The following is a 15,915-nucleotide window of genomic DNA, read 5'->3' as shown; positions in this document are numbered from 1 at the left end:
AAAAAGTTCAGAAAATTCTCCTTTAAGGGAGATATTCAACAACCCCTTTTATTTGACCATGAACCTTACATAGTCAATTACTTACATTAATTCATAACTGGTAACTGACACTAGTATCAGTATTTCAGTAATTAGTTGACATAAACAGGTCTGTACTATCTCTCTGGCCCTGTTTTCAAGTGTATTTCCTATAATTTATTTATTTATTTATTTTACTGTTGTTTTACAGAACCATGATTCTTTCTGACACAGAGCCTTTACCTGAGTTGCTATTTCTGGCTAAGATAAAATCTCCCTACCTCCTACCTTTTCTCTTCCCTCAGATGTTAGATAAACTATTATTTCTGTGGGGAAGCTTGCAGTGATCTTTCCAGTTTAGCCTTGTCCCTTGTGTCAAGTATACACATATATACATGCAAACCTTGTCTATTACCCTTGCTGCGCAGAAGGCTGATAATCTCAGATATTTTAACAATGTTTGCTTCCCATTATGTCTTAGTAGTTAGCCCTGCATGTTACACAGTGGACAATCAATAATACTCTTGCAGGAATAAAGGATAGCATCCTACTATCAGCCTCTGTGAAGCTGATACTAAAACTTTCCTAGAGATGAATGAAAGAATACTAGGGTAGAAATAACTTGCATGAATCCAAGAGAAAGCCTAAGCTTTCATCAAAATAATGAGCTGAGCAACATGAATTATATGACCCTTTCCTATTAAAAAAGAAAGTATAAGCTGGTGCTTATGGTTCATGTCTGCAATCCTAGCTACTCAGGAGGGTGAGATCTGAGAACTGAGGGTCAAAAAGCTAGCTAGCAAAGACCAATGTGAGACTCATCTCAAATTAACCAGCAAAAAGTCAGACTGGGAGGCATGCTCAAGTGGAAGAATGCTAGTCTAAGGAGAAATGACCAAGTTAGAGGCAAAATGCCCAGAGTTCAAATCTCAGAGCTGGCAAGAAAAGAGAAGAAAAAAGAACGAGAGAATAGGGGAGAAAGGGAAGAAGAAAAAAAGTGGGGTGGAACGAGAAGAGAAGAGAGGAAAAAGGAGAAGGGAGGGGGAGGAAGGAAGGAGAAAGGAAGAGAAAAAAGAAAGGGAAGAGATGGAGAAGGGGAAAGAGGGAAGGGAGAAGAGAGAAGGAGGAAAGAGGAAAGGGGGAAACGAGAAGAGGGAAATGGAAAAAGGGGAGAGATGGAGGAAAAGAGAAAGGGGAAGGAAGAAAGGAAGGAAAACATTGGTGGGCAAACACTATGAGCAAAGGTATCAATGCAGGACATAGAAAACAGTCCACATGAGTAAGTGGAACTGATAGCGTGCCATATTTGAGCGAAAAAGCTAAGGAGAAAACCCAGAACCTGATTTTAAGACCTGGTACCAGCGCAAAAACAGGGCACATGGATGAGGTGTGGCTGCACAGGACCTCCTGGAGTGGTGGGCCACTGCCCAGGATGCCTGAGCTCTGGCTGCTTTCACCACAGAATACTTAGGGGATTCTGTGTAAGACACTGAAATTACAGGGTACCTTTCAAAAGCAGGTGGCGATGTAGAATTAAGCTTTAAAATAAGTTATTCACAAATATGACTGTAAAATAGCAAGGAATTAAGGATAGTCCCATGATGACAATCCTCTAGGAAAGGATTAATTACAAATAACAGAATATCTTCCCTGAGATACATTCACCAGAGTGAGTTATTTTTTTCCCTCTCCCTTACTGAAAGCAGAGGCGGGCAGCTTGAGGTTTAAGCACGTCTGAGCTCCCAGTGATCCAGGTTCTTCCTGATCATCACTAAAAGTCAATTCATAGGGTCACGGATGGATCATCACTATACCACTTGTGTGAAAACACTTCCCAAGTATTCATTTGTGTCTTGTTACAAAAGCGCAATGATAAGGCATGGCTGGAGAAGGATGACGTGATGCGCAATTACAGGGCCTGAATGGCTGGGGAGCTAGAGAGAAGTTGTAGGAGTTCTGTATGAAGATGAATGCAATACTCGGGGATTATTTATGGTTCACTAATTAGCATCCCATTCAGCATCAGGCTACCAAGGCTCAGCCTCAGTACTGGAAGTGCCCTGTACTTGGCATGGACAGAAATTGAGCCCTGCCACACCTCACAGTGTAGGTCAGTGACGCTACAGAATTACACCATGTCTCGGCTTCCAACCAAGAGACAGAAGCCAACCTACAAATGAGATTCACACTGTCTCCCCACGTCCCTACACTCTACTTGCCCTTCCACAGTAGTCCTTATCTGTTTTGCCTTTTTCATCCTGAGTCCAAGGTCTGGAGATATTTCCTCCATGAGTTTCCCTCTCTACTGAGTAGAAAGAAAACCCCTGGTTCAAATGGGATTCAGTTTTACAGAGAAATATTAGATGCCCTTTCAGTTTGGTCTGTTGTGCAGCAGAAAAGTGGCAAAAGAAATGGCTCCAATTTCATTATGCAAGCAAGCAGATATTAAAAACAAAATTAACAATTATCCTAAGTTAACAGTGACAGAGAGAGAGAGACAAACACCTTTAGATTCTAAATCTAATATGAATAACAGACTTATCATAAATCCCAAATGACGTCACCAAAGGAGGGTTCTCTGAAGTGTCAGTGTTTTACATCTCAGTTAATTCCTACTAAGATGCCAATGCTGACCAATTCATCTCTGAAATAAAAAAAAAAAAAGTCCTTCTCAAGTGCTCGTGCACATTTGCCTTTAAAGCAGAGAACCCAAGAACCTCCTGGTCATGTTCATGTTGCATTCCATGCAACTCCTGTATCTCATTACAGATTTAAAAAATTAATTTTTCTACTATTAATACAGTCCAGAAGTAAAAAAGGTCATAAATAGATTCACTCATCAAGGAAATCTGGATGGGGAGGGGTGGAGGGCAAATTTCAGAAGTGTGAAAGGATGACAAAAAAGGAAAGTGCTATTCATAAGGGCCCAAGATACATCATACTTCCTGGCAATTATTGACACATGTGGTACCACAGACACACTTTTAGAAAAAACCAGTTTTCACGGATTTTCCAAGAACTCATTCCTTATTACATATTCTCTGAAATTTGAATGTAACTCACTATCAATGGTCCATGATGGTTTAATTGAAAGCATAGGAAACAGTGTTTCTAGTATTTTCATGTACCATCAATAAAAGATGCTACCCCTCATCTTTCTGGGACCCTTTGGGGATATCATTTGATAAACCTATAATCTTAATATCCCCATGTTCTAACAGGACTAGGAACAATATATCCATTCTCTAATTTTACTGTGGTTGATATTTCTCTCCAAATATTTATTTTATGTTAATATAAGAAAAAGTACACAGAGCACATTACAATGAAAGAAATACAGTCAACACTGTTAGGATCCAAAATGATAAAATTTAGGTACGTTTTTACAGAATATCTACTGAAATGTTCTCGTTCAACTGAGGAGGCTGGAGGGGGTCTACATTTCTTTGGGACCTCCAGCTGGTCACCAGTGTAGCCAGGCAGTGAACCTGCCTACATGTTCCTGTTCTTTCTACTTTGTTAATCCACTCCTACCTGGCTTTGAGCATCAGCTTCCATGTGATATCTTGTAAAAGCAAGAGATAGTTAAAATAAGATTATAAATACACATATGTGTCTCAAAGCTCCAAGCTTTTGGTTACTGGGGAAAGGAGTGAGTGTTCTGTGTGTGTGTGTGTGTGTGTGTGTGTGTGTGTGTGTGTTTCATTTTTCCACAGCATCTTGCAACCAAAACAAAAGTAAATAGTGAAATAGCCAGCAGAGGGAGTCTTGATTTTGCTATTGCAAAGGGAGATGAAACATTTTCTAAGTTAACCATTATAAAATTATCAACACTATGGAGTTTTCACCTGCCATAATAAGCTTGTAATGAAGTTGATTATTTTTTAGTTCTTAACTAGTTGAAGTTTTAAGATAAATTGTTTCCATATAATGTTTAATAAGGATATATGTGTATATGTATCAACCCTCTCTATCCTCTTTCTGTCTCCACACACACACACACACACACAAATACCCTTTTATATATACAAATCCACATGCACATACCCTTCTATAGCCACACACACACATGCATGCACACACAGTTCCCTTTCTCGACACACCATAGATTTCACTCACAATATACATGCATACAAACAAATATATACATACATATGTATATCAGGTCACTAGGAATTTTCCCTGAGACTCAAGCTCAATGGCTTGTTTGTTTGTTTGTTTGTTTTTAACCATTTGTGTGTGTGTGTGTGTGTGTGTGTGTGTGTGTGTGTGTGTGTTTTCTTTTTTGGCACTGAGGATCAAACCTAGGACATTGCACTTGCTAGGCAAGAACTTTGTCCCTGAGTTACATCCGAGCCCTCAAGCTCCACGTTTTTCCTGAGATTTAGGAAGATGAGATCAACTTTTCTCCTCAAATATTGCTCCAAGTGCCAAAGATAATTTGCTGTCAAAACTGTAAATAATATTCCCAATATTTTCTTAAATATAACTGAACATATACATGTAAGTATACATGTCTGGTGAGGTGGCAATAATTGCTTTCTTACAATGTTGGTTTTGCCAAGTCTAACTCCATTTTTTAAAGTTTCCCTTTTGGAACTGTCTTAAAAATAAGCACTTTAATGCCTTACAGCAGTGGAAATCTTTATCCTTTCTCAGGATTTAGCATCTGAAATTACCAAAAGGTCTTGTTCCTTCTTCTGCCAAAAAGAGATGATTATTTTTAAGATTTGGCTCAGAGGGCTTGGGGCATAGCCAATAGAGTCGCCCTGCAGACTGCCCGGAGCAAAAGTCTAAGACTATTCTTCAGCCAGCTATTTTTAATTCCCCTTCTCTGCCAAGCATGGACCATGCGTTGAAGTTTACAAAATATCATGAGGCTCAGCGTCTGGAAGTTTACTCCAGGTGTCTGCAGTGGCTTGGGAGTCTGGTGTCTGCTCTAAGATCAGATTAGTGACCTCTAGATGACTAGATCACCATTTATAAGTTGTAGGTTACTCATACAGTAAAATGGAGAAGACATCAACCTAAGTGTCATTCTTTATAATTATTAAATTTTGAAAGCAAAATAAGAAGTGTATGGTTAAATGTAACCACGTCACAGGTGAGTTACACCCTATGTCCTTGAGACTAGAATGAGCTTGCAGCAAGGAAGCTAAGAAGGAAAAAGTGCTAAAGGCAGATGGGCACAAGAGGTGAGAATTGCCCCAGTGGTAGAATACAGGTAAGCAGAGAAAAGATCACGGCCTGCCTCGCTGTAGAGGAGGGACACACAGCATGTGTGCCTGGGCCATCCTGAGCAGCAACCTCCTGTGTGATGAGGGCAGGTTCTAGATTTTTGCCCTGCCTCTGTCATTTATTACCAAGAGCTCTGGGGAAGAAACTTCACTGGTCCATGTCAATTTTCCTTATCCAAAATAGCTTTGGCCACCAACCTTGTAGGGTTCTTAAGAGGATACAGGAGAATGTGCAATCAGTGCCAAACAAGATTGTAACTGATTTGGTTTTTATTGGTCTATGTGGAGGGCACTGGTTGGTGTAAGTCACCCACAAAAGCAAGTTGAAGCTGGATAAAGGTAATGTAAAAAAGTGGGCACTGGTGGCTCACACTTGTAATCCTATGGACTAAGGAGGCCGAGTTATGAAAATACTAGTTCAAAGCCAGCCCTGATAGAAAAGTCCCAGGAGATTCATCTCTCCAATTAACCACTCAAAAACCAGACTTGAAACTGTAGCTCAAAATGGTAGAGCAGCAGCCTTGAGCAAAGAAGCTGGCTCAGGGACAGTGCTGAGGTCCTGACTTCAAGACCCATGATAGACAAATAAATAAATAAATAAGAATGAAAAGGCCCCAAGTGGGTGGCTATACTTGGGTTGAGATCTAAGCCTTAACCCCAAATCCATTAATATTTCATATATAATTTATATACAAAAGCCTGAAGGTAATTTTATATATCTTAGGAATATAAATGTAGTTTTATATGTTTTGATCTGTCACCTGTGGTTACATACAGACATTTCAACTTGTGGATTCATGCTAATTCTCAACAAGCTCACAATTTGCAAAGATTTTCAATTTAGTCTTTGTAGAATAGGGATGCTTACTCAGTGTCTGCTAACTCTGTTCCTCCTCTGTGGTGAGTGCTGGGGTCCAGGGAGGAGCAAAAGCATCACTGCCATCCAGCCAGCCAGCCTTTTGATATTACCTTTTGTCTAGTGAAACAATGTCATTATGCCAGGTAAAACTTACCTCTTCCAAGTACACAACATGGGCAATCTCAGTTACTCAGTTCATAGAGACTCAAAGTTAGCAAGACCCCTTTTTAGCAAAAGCTGGGCATAGTAGATCCTACATGTGAGGTAGGAGAAGAGTGGTCCAAGGACAACCAAAGCAGAAACTCAAATCCCTATATGAAAAAGAACTAAAGCAAAAATTACTGAGGCCTGGCTAAGTGGTAGAGTTAGTGTCTAGGTCATAAATTCAAACCCTGTACATCAATAGAAAGAGTGCACAAGGTAGGAATGTACCACAGGATAAAAACAAAGCAACCGAGAGTCTCCAAGCCTCTAAAACACACGATCTCTACTAAGGCACAATTCTTCAAATCTCACTGTATTCATGAAAACCTTCCTCTAAATGACAGATTTCCTTAGTAAAGACACAAGTAAACTTGATAAAAATGGAAAGAGAAGAAAATCAAAGTTTATATCTGGATAAACAGCAAGAACAGCACACATATCATTCTACAACCACCATCAAATCCAGCAAATCAGTCACCTAAACCTAGGCCACTACCTTCTAGACTTCCATTACTCCACTTCAATACCTAGCTATCTGGCACAAGTGACAGAATACATCTATTCCAAAGTCAATTGAGGACATTCATTTGGTGCCGGATTTCCTGATTGTCATCACAATAAAATCCAAGCACAAGTGTTCACTAGTGCCTGACATACCAAAGGCAGTTGTACTGGAACTGCTGGTAATCCTCAGATCCACTTTCCCTCTACTCTTCTCCATAAAGAATCCTAATTCTGGTGGGTTGGACATGTCCTGAGCTCCAGGTGTGAATTTCCTGTTGTCTCTGGTATTAGAGCTGGCCACAGTGCATGATGCTGGCTAGTACGTTGTAGGCGGTGGCATTTGGCTAGTCCAGAATGCCACCTTAAGTTAAAATTGGGCCAAACAAACCAGGTAGCCCATAGCTTCCCTCTTTCTGTGCGAAGACCCCAGATGGGCAACTGGAGTCTTGCACTTACCTTTCCATACAAGGAAAGAGGTGCACACTAGGACACATAAAACAGGAAGCAAGAAAGAAATTGGTTTTCTAAGGACACCATGAAACTGTTATATAAGCTCCGGACCAATTGTTCTTGCAAAGTGAAACAAAAATTAAACCTTATCCATCTTTGGCCCACTGTCCTTTGACTTCTCTGGTTATAAGAAATTAAATTCTGTCTACAACTGGCAAAGTAGTTTTGAGATTTAAAGTTTTATTTAGAGATCTTTTCTCTGAAAGTATTAACATCTGATTGCAAACTAAGCAAAAATGACAAGCTCTGAAAACTACATAGTGAAGAAATCTTAAAAAAAATAAAATCCCAAGATTTTTTAAGGCTAAATTTGAAAAGTCAAGGAGCATAAGATATACACCCACAATGCTAAGAAGGAATAAGTATAAAAGTAGTAACGCTAGGCACCAGTGGTTCATACCTGTGATACTAGCTACTCAGTAGGATGAAATCTGAAGATCCCAGTTGAAATCCAGCCTAGGTCAGAAAGACCATAAGACTCTTATCTCCAATTGATCAGCAAAATTCTAGAAGGTGAGCTGTGGCTCAAGTGGTACATTGCTGGCCTAAGGAACAGCTCCCAAAACCCTGAGTCCAAGCCTCACTACCCCCCTTTCTTTCTCTCTCTACCCACTTCCACACCACATACACACACACACACACACACACACACACACACACACTCTATCTAGGAGGAAAAATAATGCCACAGCATAGTAGTGGATTGTCAAATTATCAAGTAACAAATTACAAAAGCATGCCCTGTGATTCTGAATTAAGACACAATACAGAGACATGTGCAGAGGAAGATCTTAGATGATTTTAGGCTACAGCCACAGCCAAAGCTGAAATGAGAAAACAGACAGCACTTGGGGAAAGAACAAAGAGGCCACACAGCTCACCAGGGGAGATGAAGGACAGAAGATAAGTGTTAAATGAAACTTGGGAGTTCTAGAAAGGAAAACAGCAGGCTAGAGTGGAGGCTTCACAGGATGCTGGGCAAGCCAAGAGACACCAGGCCCTGAAGCACAGCATGTGATCTGTATTTTTTTTTCTGGTACAAAATCATTTTAGGAAATCCAAAGCAATGTGTAGACTGTATGAAGAAGAGAGTTATAGCATAAAATTAGTCTTACATGAATGGGGAATTATATTTCATTATATTGAACACTTTCAAGAGGACATGAATCTTGAAACAGCATAAAATTATCATTTCCCCATCTCTGAAGATAATTCATGATCTACAGCATGTCTCATAAATGCAGCAAGCATAAGGTGTGCAAAAGTAATTGGAAATATAGTTGGTAAAACACTGTCAATATGACAGAGGCATGTAACATGTCTTGTCCAAAGTCAGTATATGAACATCTGGCCTTTGAACCTTTTTATGCTTTTTACAAAAGAATATGAAATTTGTGTTGTAATTATATCATACTTTAGGGCGGCTGAGTCTTTTGCTAACTCTCTAAAATGTTTTTTTGATGTAGTTGTAAATTATCTTACACACACACGCGCGTGCACGCACACGCACACGTGAGCGCATGTACACATGGGCTATTACAATTGCTTTCTACATAAAATGTGTCTATACTAGAACATATAGGAGTTGGTGGAGGAGCAGAGGAAGATGAAAGGATTCACCTAAGCTAAATTCAGTCTTGAATGGTAATCACAGACACCATAAGGCAGTTTAATTAACATATTAATTTCAGGAGGTAACACGTATCTAGGAGAAACACACAAATCACAAGACCTCAATTCTATTTCTGGCTTTGCCACTGACCTTCTGGTTGACCTTGCATAAGGCATTCATCACCCAAGAGACTCAGTCTTCTCATTTACAAAAAGCAAACAAGAAAAAGAGAGTGAAAGAGAAAGAGAGAGAGAGAAAGAGAGAGAGAGCGACCTACTAACTAGAATAAAAAATATTATTTGGTACAAGATTCATTCAGAGAGTTGAGAAAGAAATATGAAAAATTACCATCAATGAAATGAAATACTAATAGAATTAAAGAAAGTATTGAAAAAACATCTCCCATTCTGCTTCACGGAGTCTACCACAATAACTTGTTCCTCAAAACTTATTTTTAAAAAAAAATCAAGTTCCAGAAGTCTCCCAAGAGAATCTTGGGATCATTTCTATCGGAAGCAGACACCCTGGCTGTGAAGAAAATCACTCCCCTGAGCTACTGAGAACTTGCAGATACTCTTAGCCTTTCACATGGTTAGGATTTTGGATGGAAAATTACATCCCAAGAGCTACTCATTCAAGAAGGAGCAAGCCTCATGCCAAGATTGTGGGGAAAGTACCTGCATTCTGAAAAGGTGAGAAATGGATAGCTCCAATTAAAAAGAAACATTCTAAAATACTTATATTTGTAATCTTATTTTAAATTATCACACATGCAAAAACTTCAAGTATGAAAGCATTTCATATTTTGAAATCAAAGAAAAAATCAAAATCAAAATAAAGAATGAGACAAAATAAAGGATAAAGGATCAAAATAAAGGGTCTCTACAATATGGAAACAAGAGCTTTATCTTGTGTGATTGTTGTTCTTAATGCACTATGTTATTTGCCTTCTCTTATTTTTGCTCTTTGGTTAGTCCTATATTGTTACTGTATATTACTTTGTTATCTGGTATATTATATATATGTTTATTTGTTTATTTGAAATAGGAAAGGGAAAACAAGATGACTGGGAGGGGCTGTGGACAAAAATCACGAGAAGGGGTATCAGTGTATGAGAAGTAATGCACCTACTATCTGGTGAATGTAACTGTAACCCCTTTAGACATTACCCCGACAATAAAAAAAAGTAAAAAAATAAAACTTAGTCATGATGTGGCCAAGGCAGATGAATGTATTTTACTTAGACAATTTCAGTCCCTGAAATAGAAGGATAGTAAAGAGTCTCAGACCAATTGAATAAATGGATCTTTAGTGGGTTAAAATGCAGGAGAAAGAAATATTATCAAGAAGTTCAACAAATCAGAATGTACTAAGTTATATAGACAGTGGAAAGGGAGAACAGGAATTAGCAGTGTAAATTTTGACTTTTATAATTATTATGATGAAAATCTGACAAGAGATGTATTAAGAAAGCAAGAAAGGTCACAAGGATCTCTCCAATTGCCAACTTGGATCTGACATCAGTGCTAATCACAGTTTTCCAGAGTCATCTTTTTCTTCTTACAAGTCAGCTCTAGAAACTGTTTTCTGGCCAAATTTTATTCATATGAATTTCATCTAGATGAAAACAATAAGTGCTCTTTTCAATTGTTTTATATGCTAAAAATTTTAATAGTTTAAATGTTTTACTATAACCAGAAAGCCATATAATGTACTATGTGATATACAGAATTTTAGATACAAATACAACTAAGAGCTGATTGACTCAAAATTGTCAGCTGTTCCCAGATGGATAAATTGTAAAAACTAAGTATTTAACTGACTGACCCAAGGTCCCTCAGCTAATAAATGGGAAAATTGCATGCTTTTCATTAAACCAAAGAAATCACATGATGATAAAAAAAAGTTTCTCGGTCAATCTACATGGCAAAACTAACTGGGCAAAGAATTCAAATGTAAGGACATGGATTTTAATATATGGTAGCATATTTGTTTCATATTTCCACTTAGAAAGCCTAGATTGTTATTAATGCATTTCTAAATCCAATTCAAAAGAAAGATCTACACTTAGCAAAATATTTAAATTAAGCTTTCTTAAAGTGAGAAAATGTTTTCAAGAAAGCACACATGTGAGCAACATTAACATGTAGTATATAAATAAATAGGTGAAGAGACTAGAAAATCAATTGAAAAGCTAAAAATTTAACAAAAGAGAGATATACCTTAAAATTTTTTAAATTTTAATTGCTCAATCTGTTAAGTTTCAAGAAAATAAAAAACATGACCTCTGAGTTAATGAACTGCAGTAAGAGTTAATATTTAACTAATAAAAGTTGGACACAGAAATCAGTATTAGAGCTTCCAGTGTCACCCACTACTGAGAAAGCATATTGCCAAGAACATGTTTCAGATCTTTCTCTAGGAAGTTCAAAGCAGTGCATCTTCTTCAGTGTCTTACATGATATATTTACAGAAGTGGTATACTGCTCCATTTTATGGGTATATTTAGCCTTAAAAGCAAGACATACAGTAATATTTGCAAAAAAACTAATGAATATTTGTGCCCAGGAGATCGATTACATTAATAATTAAACAGAAAGACTTTTCCTTTCCATAGAGAAATTTAATGGAAAATTTTCTTGAACAAATAGAAAGAAGCTCAATGGAAACAAGTAGAATCTTGAGGTTTATGAACTGGTATCACATGTTTAAACTGTAGAACAATTATATAGTCCTTTCACAGAAAAGAGATACAGGCATTATAAATTATACATGAACAACAACAAATAGTCCCTAAGTAAATATATAAACTAGTAGATCTAGTGAACTAAAGGTAAAGAGGGTCTAAGACAAAAGGCAAACTTCAGGACAATTTAAAAATCACAAGGCTCTGAAACTGAGAACAAACTTTTAACATAGAGAGTTAAAAAAATCCAGATGAAATATTTCTTCGCAGTTCAATTCTAATAATATGCCCATGAAATGTACAGTGTTAGTTTCATTGAACTCTGGTCTTTCTTAAGAATATGGAAATATTAAATACAGTATCAAACACACAGACACTTAAGGGAAAAGGGGCAACAGAAAAAACTTTAGAAAATCAAAAGAAGACACATACCCTTTTCTGCAGAACTATTGGCGTTATTGCAGGCAGAGTGACTCTCCTTGCACTCAAATTCATTCTGTTCTTGCTACAAGGATCTCCTCACATAGATCATGGGTGAAATGAAAGAAATCTTTAACAGTTGTTCCTTGGAAATCTCAAGGCTCAGTGCAAAAGGAACAAGTAGGGAAGTAATAAATGACACCCAGCTTCTGTGATTCCAATCTACCCAAAGCCCAATTAAGGATGGCTGTGGGACAGGACAGAGCAGCAACCAATCAACGCCCGGGAAAAACACTGCCTTTGTCCTTGGAAACACATTCTGATACTTTTGTTTATGGTATTTAAAGAGCCAGATTAACAGACATTCTAGCTCACTTATTTTTTTTTCCAAAACAGTGTAATTCAATGCCATCTTTGTTGATGAGACATTTATGTGTTCACTGAGAATTTCAACATATGGCAGATAGAAAACTGTTTTCCCTGGTCTACTTAGCGTATATAAATATGTAAATGAGCTGAATTTACTTGTGCTATTCATAAAATTAATGAATCTCTCAGTTGGAACATATTAAATTAGTCACCAAAAAATAACTCTAAAGTTAGAATTGACATAAAATACAAATTTACATATTATAATAGAATATTGTTAATATACTAATATATTTCCTGTACTAAGCAACTAAAATGTTTATATTGTGGATCTTCTAGCCACCCTAGGGATAAGACACTGTTAAATATTACCTGTTAAATGATATTCTAACAAACTAAACGATCATTTTAAAGGACACTAAACTATAATATGTGAATACTAAACACATATTTTTTAAATCATTAATGTATGTAATTAAGCACACTTCATTCAAAGAATGTAAAATAGCCCCTGGTGAAAGCTATTGTAGAACTTTTATTATTTTATAGTTTTCTTCATAATAGCTCAAAACTTTAATAATTTTGAAAGTGAAAATATTGATCACCGACAAGAAACTTTTCAATAAAATCTAAATAAATTAAAAACAAAACAGTATTATCATGTTAAAAATAATCCATTTTTACAGTTGTAAAATCCTTCTGTATTGACACCTACTCAGTGCTCCCCCACTACCACCCACTGAATAACCCACCCACCATCCTCAACACAAGAGAAACTTCATGATCTCTAAATAATCATGTGTTCCTTGGGGTAACCAGGCAAGATGTGAGAGCCTACAGTACCTGCAAGCCAGCGTCTATTCATTGTCCAGACTGCTACTTAACTGCCTTACACTGGAGTATTTATTTTATTTATTTACAGTGCCAGGGCTTTAACTTCTTTTGAGGGTGTGTTAATAATGCAGCTTGAACATGCACTCTTTGTGTTTAATCAGACAAGATGGAAGATTTTCTGCTACCCACAAACACTTCCACTTCATTGTCCACTTCACTGCCTTACACTGGAGTATTTTATTTTCTGACAGTGCTAATGCTTGAACTTAAGGCTTGATATCTTGCTTACTCTTTTTTTTTTTCTCAAAGCTGGTGCTCTACCACTTGAACTACACAGCCACTTCCACAGATTGTTATGGAATAGTATTACACACTGCAAGGTAACCTTGCTTAATTTGATGAAAAGCATAAACCTTTAAGTCATGCAAAACCACATCTGGATCAAGACATTCCAATTTAATGACTACAATATTCACTCCCACATTGTATACTATATCACTTGATAACATTATTACAAACTGGCGTCTTCTAACATACATGTGCATTTACTTGTTTCACTAAGTTACTTACACACACACACACACACACACACACACACACACACACACACATTTTGAGGTACTTAATATGTGTAAAGTAGCATACTATTTACCATAGGACATTCAAAGTTAATCATTTTTAGCAAAGGACCTGACATATGGCCACAAATAAAGAACTAGTCAAAGTAGTGTAAAGTAGGATAGTAGAAGGTACACTCTAAGTACCAGACAACCCCTGTTCCAAGACCATGTTTCAAGCATCTTCATCCACTCCACCCCAATGGAAGTTTTCTGCAGCTCTCCAAAACATGTTCTGTATCTTCTCCTCTACTTTTAACATTCATAAAGTCACCAGCCCTGCTCCCAATTAACCTTTGATGGCCAAGTTATAAAATATACCTTTTCTCAAAGTCTCCTTTTTTTAAGTATCCTTCAAAGAGTTAACTTTTTATATTCATTTTATATTAGGATTGAAGGATAGTGAGAGACTGAGTGAGGAAGAGAGACAGACAGACATATACTGGCAGGCAGACAAGACAAATATATTCCGCACTAAGTGGTAGGAATTTACTAGGCACTGGTGTCTACTGCTTGCAATCCTAGCTATTCAAGAGGTAGAGATCTGAAGTTTAAAATTGAAAACCAGCCCAGGTAGTAAAATCATGATTAACCTGCAAATTAACCAAATTACCAGCAAAGCTGCAAGACTCGTTCAAGACTCGTTATTGCCATAAAAAAAGACTATTTTCAAGATTTTATGTTTTCTTTTTTTATAACAATCATTCAAATAAGGTATTATTTAATTACATTTAACAGACTAAAACCTTATCTGTCCATTCTCCATAATCAGTTTACTATTTAATGTAAACTGGATTATTCAAACTTCACCTACTGGGACCTATGTGTTCACTTTCATTTTGAGTAGTGGTTGATTTAGGGCAGGGACGTTTAGCTTTTAACCATTACCCTCTCAACTTATGGCTTCACGGTAAGTACAGCAGGAGCTATAAGGTAGAAGAATAAGTCCTATGGAAAAGTTCTTTTTTTCATATATTTTCATATATTTTTATTGTAATTAATAGAAGGGTTACATTATATTCACCAGATAGAAGGTGCATTAATTCACATACATTGATACCCTTTCTCATGTCTTGGTCCCCATTTCCCTCTTCCCCACCCCCATCTCTCGTCTTGTTTTCCCCCCTTCCCTATCCAATTTCAAATAACCAAACACAAATATATCCAATATATCAGATAACAAAGTGAGATACTGTAACAAAGTTCTACACATATATTTTAACTAACCAATCTCACAAAACTCACATTGCTCAGTTTTTCTACCTGTTTCCACATATGGTGTCCCTGTGCTACTCATTTGTTGTGTATCCAGGATCATTATCTTCCATGCGGACTTAGATTAAAGTCCACCCCACCAGGAAGCCCTCCTCCTTCTTACAATAACATATCATTCTTTGTCACATATTCTTTTTTTGTGTGGGGGGGGGAGTTGGTTATGGGCTTGTGGGGCTTGAACTCTGGGACTGGACATCGTCACTGTGATCTTCAGCTCAAGACTAGTGCTCTACCACTTGAGCCACAGGCCCATGTCCAGTTTTCTGTTGGTTAATTGGAGATGAGTCTCACAGAATTTGAAGCCCAGGCTGTCTTTCAATAATAATTCTCAGATCTCAGCCTCCTGAGAAGCTAGGATTACAGATGTGAGCCACTGGTGTCTGGCTGTCCTGCATCCTTTTAGGACCTGCATTTTCATTCCTCAGGTATTCACTTGTAATTAATCATTTCACAGACTCTAGTTTTTCTTCCCCAAAGGATGAATACCCTTAAGGGTAAGACCCTAGCTCGTATTTCCTGTGCTACTCCTGGGACATCTAACAGAGTACTCTCTTCATATGATCAGCATTCTGTTCATGCACAATTAATGCGGAACAACTAGTCACTCTAGTTACAGTAGACAGGCCACTTTTCTCATCTTAACTATTGTTATTAGCCTATGATTTATTCTGAACAAAAGTACACAGTCTTCTGCACAAGAACATTCGGATATTCTTTTGCTATCTGACACAGTTCATTTACTGGTCACTAGTATGACTACTAAGTCAATG

General features: G+C 37.4%; 1 protein-coding gene across 3 annotated transcripts in view; it reads right to left on the bottom strand.

Annotated features, from left to right (window-relative positions):
• The window catches only part of Grb14 (growth factor receptor bound protein 14), a 125,656-nt gene that overhangs the window by 49,359 nt on the left and 60,382 nt on the right, over positions 1-15,915 (bottom strand). Inside the window, exon 1 of one of the 3 annotated variants that reach the window (XM_090342728.1) lies at positions 12,063-12,241. The exons of the other annotated variants lie outside the window; for them this stretch is intronic. Within the exon in view, the coding sequence (XP_090198854.1) occupies positions 12,063-12,125 (63 nt within the window). The 5' untranslated portion in view covers positions 12,126-12,241. Of the gene's footprint in view, positions 1-12,062; positions 12,242-15,915 lie in introns of those variants that run through there. 3 annotated transcript variants of the gene reach the window in all.

This window comes from Megascapheus bottae, chromosome 12 (genome assembly GCF_031878675.1).
Source record: "Megascapheus bottae isolate mThoBot1 chromosome 12, mThoBot2.hap1, whole genome shotgun sequence".
In the NCBI taxonomy this organism is placed as follows: Eukaryota; Metazoa; Chordata; class Mammalia; order Rodentia; family Geomyidae; genus Megascapheus; species Megascapheus bottae.
This window is presented reverse-complemented; position numbering and strand designations above follow the sequence as displayed.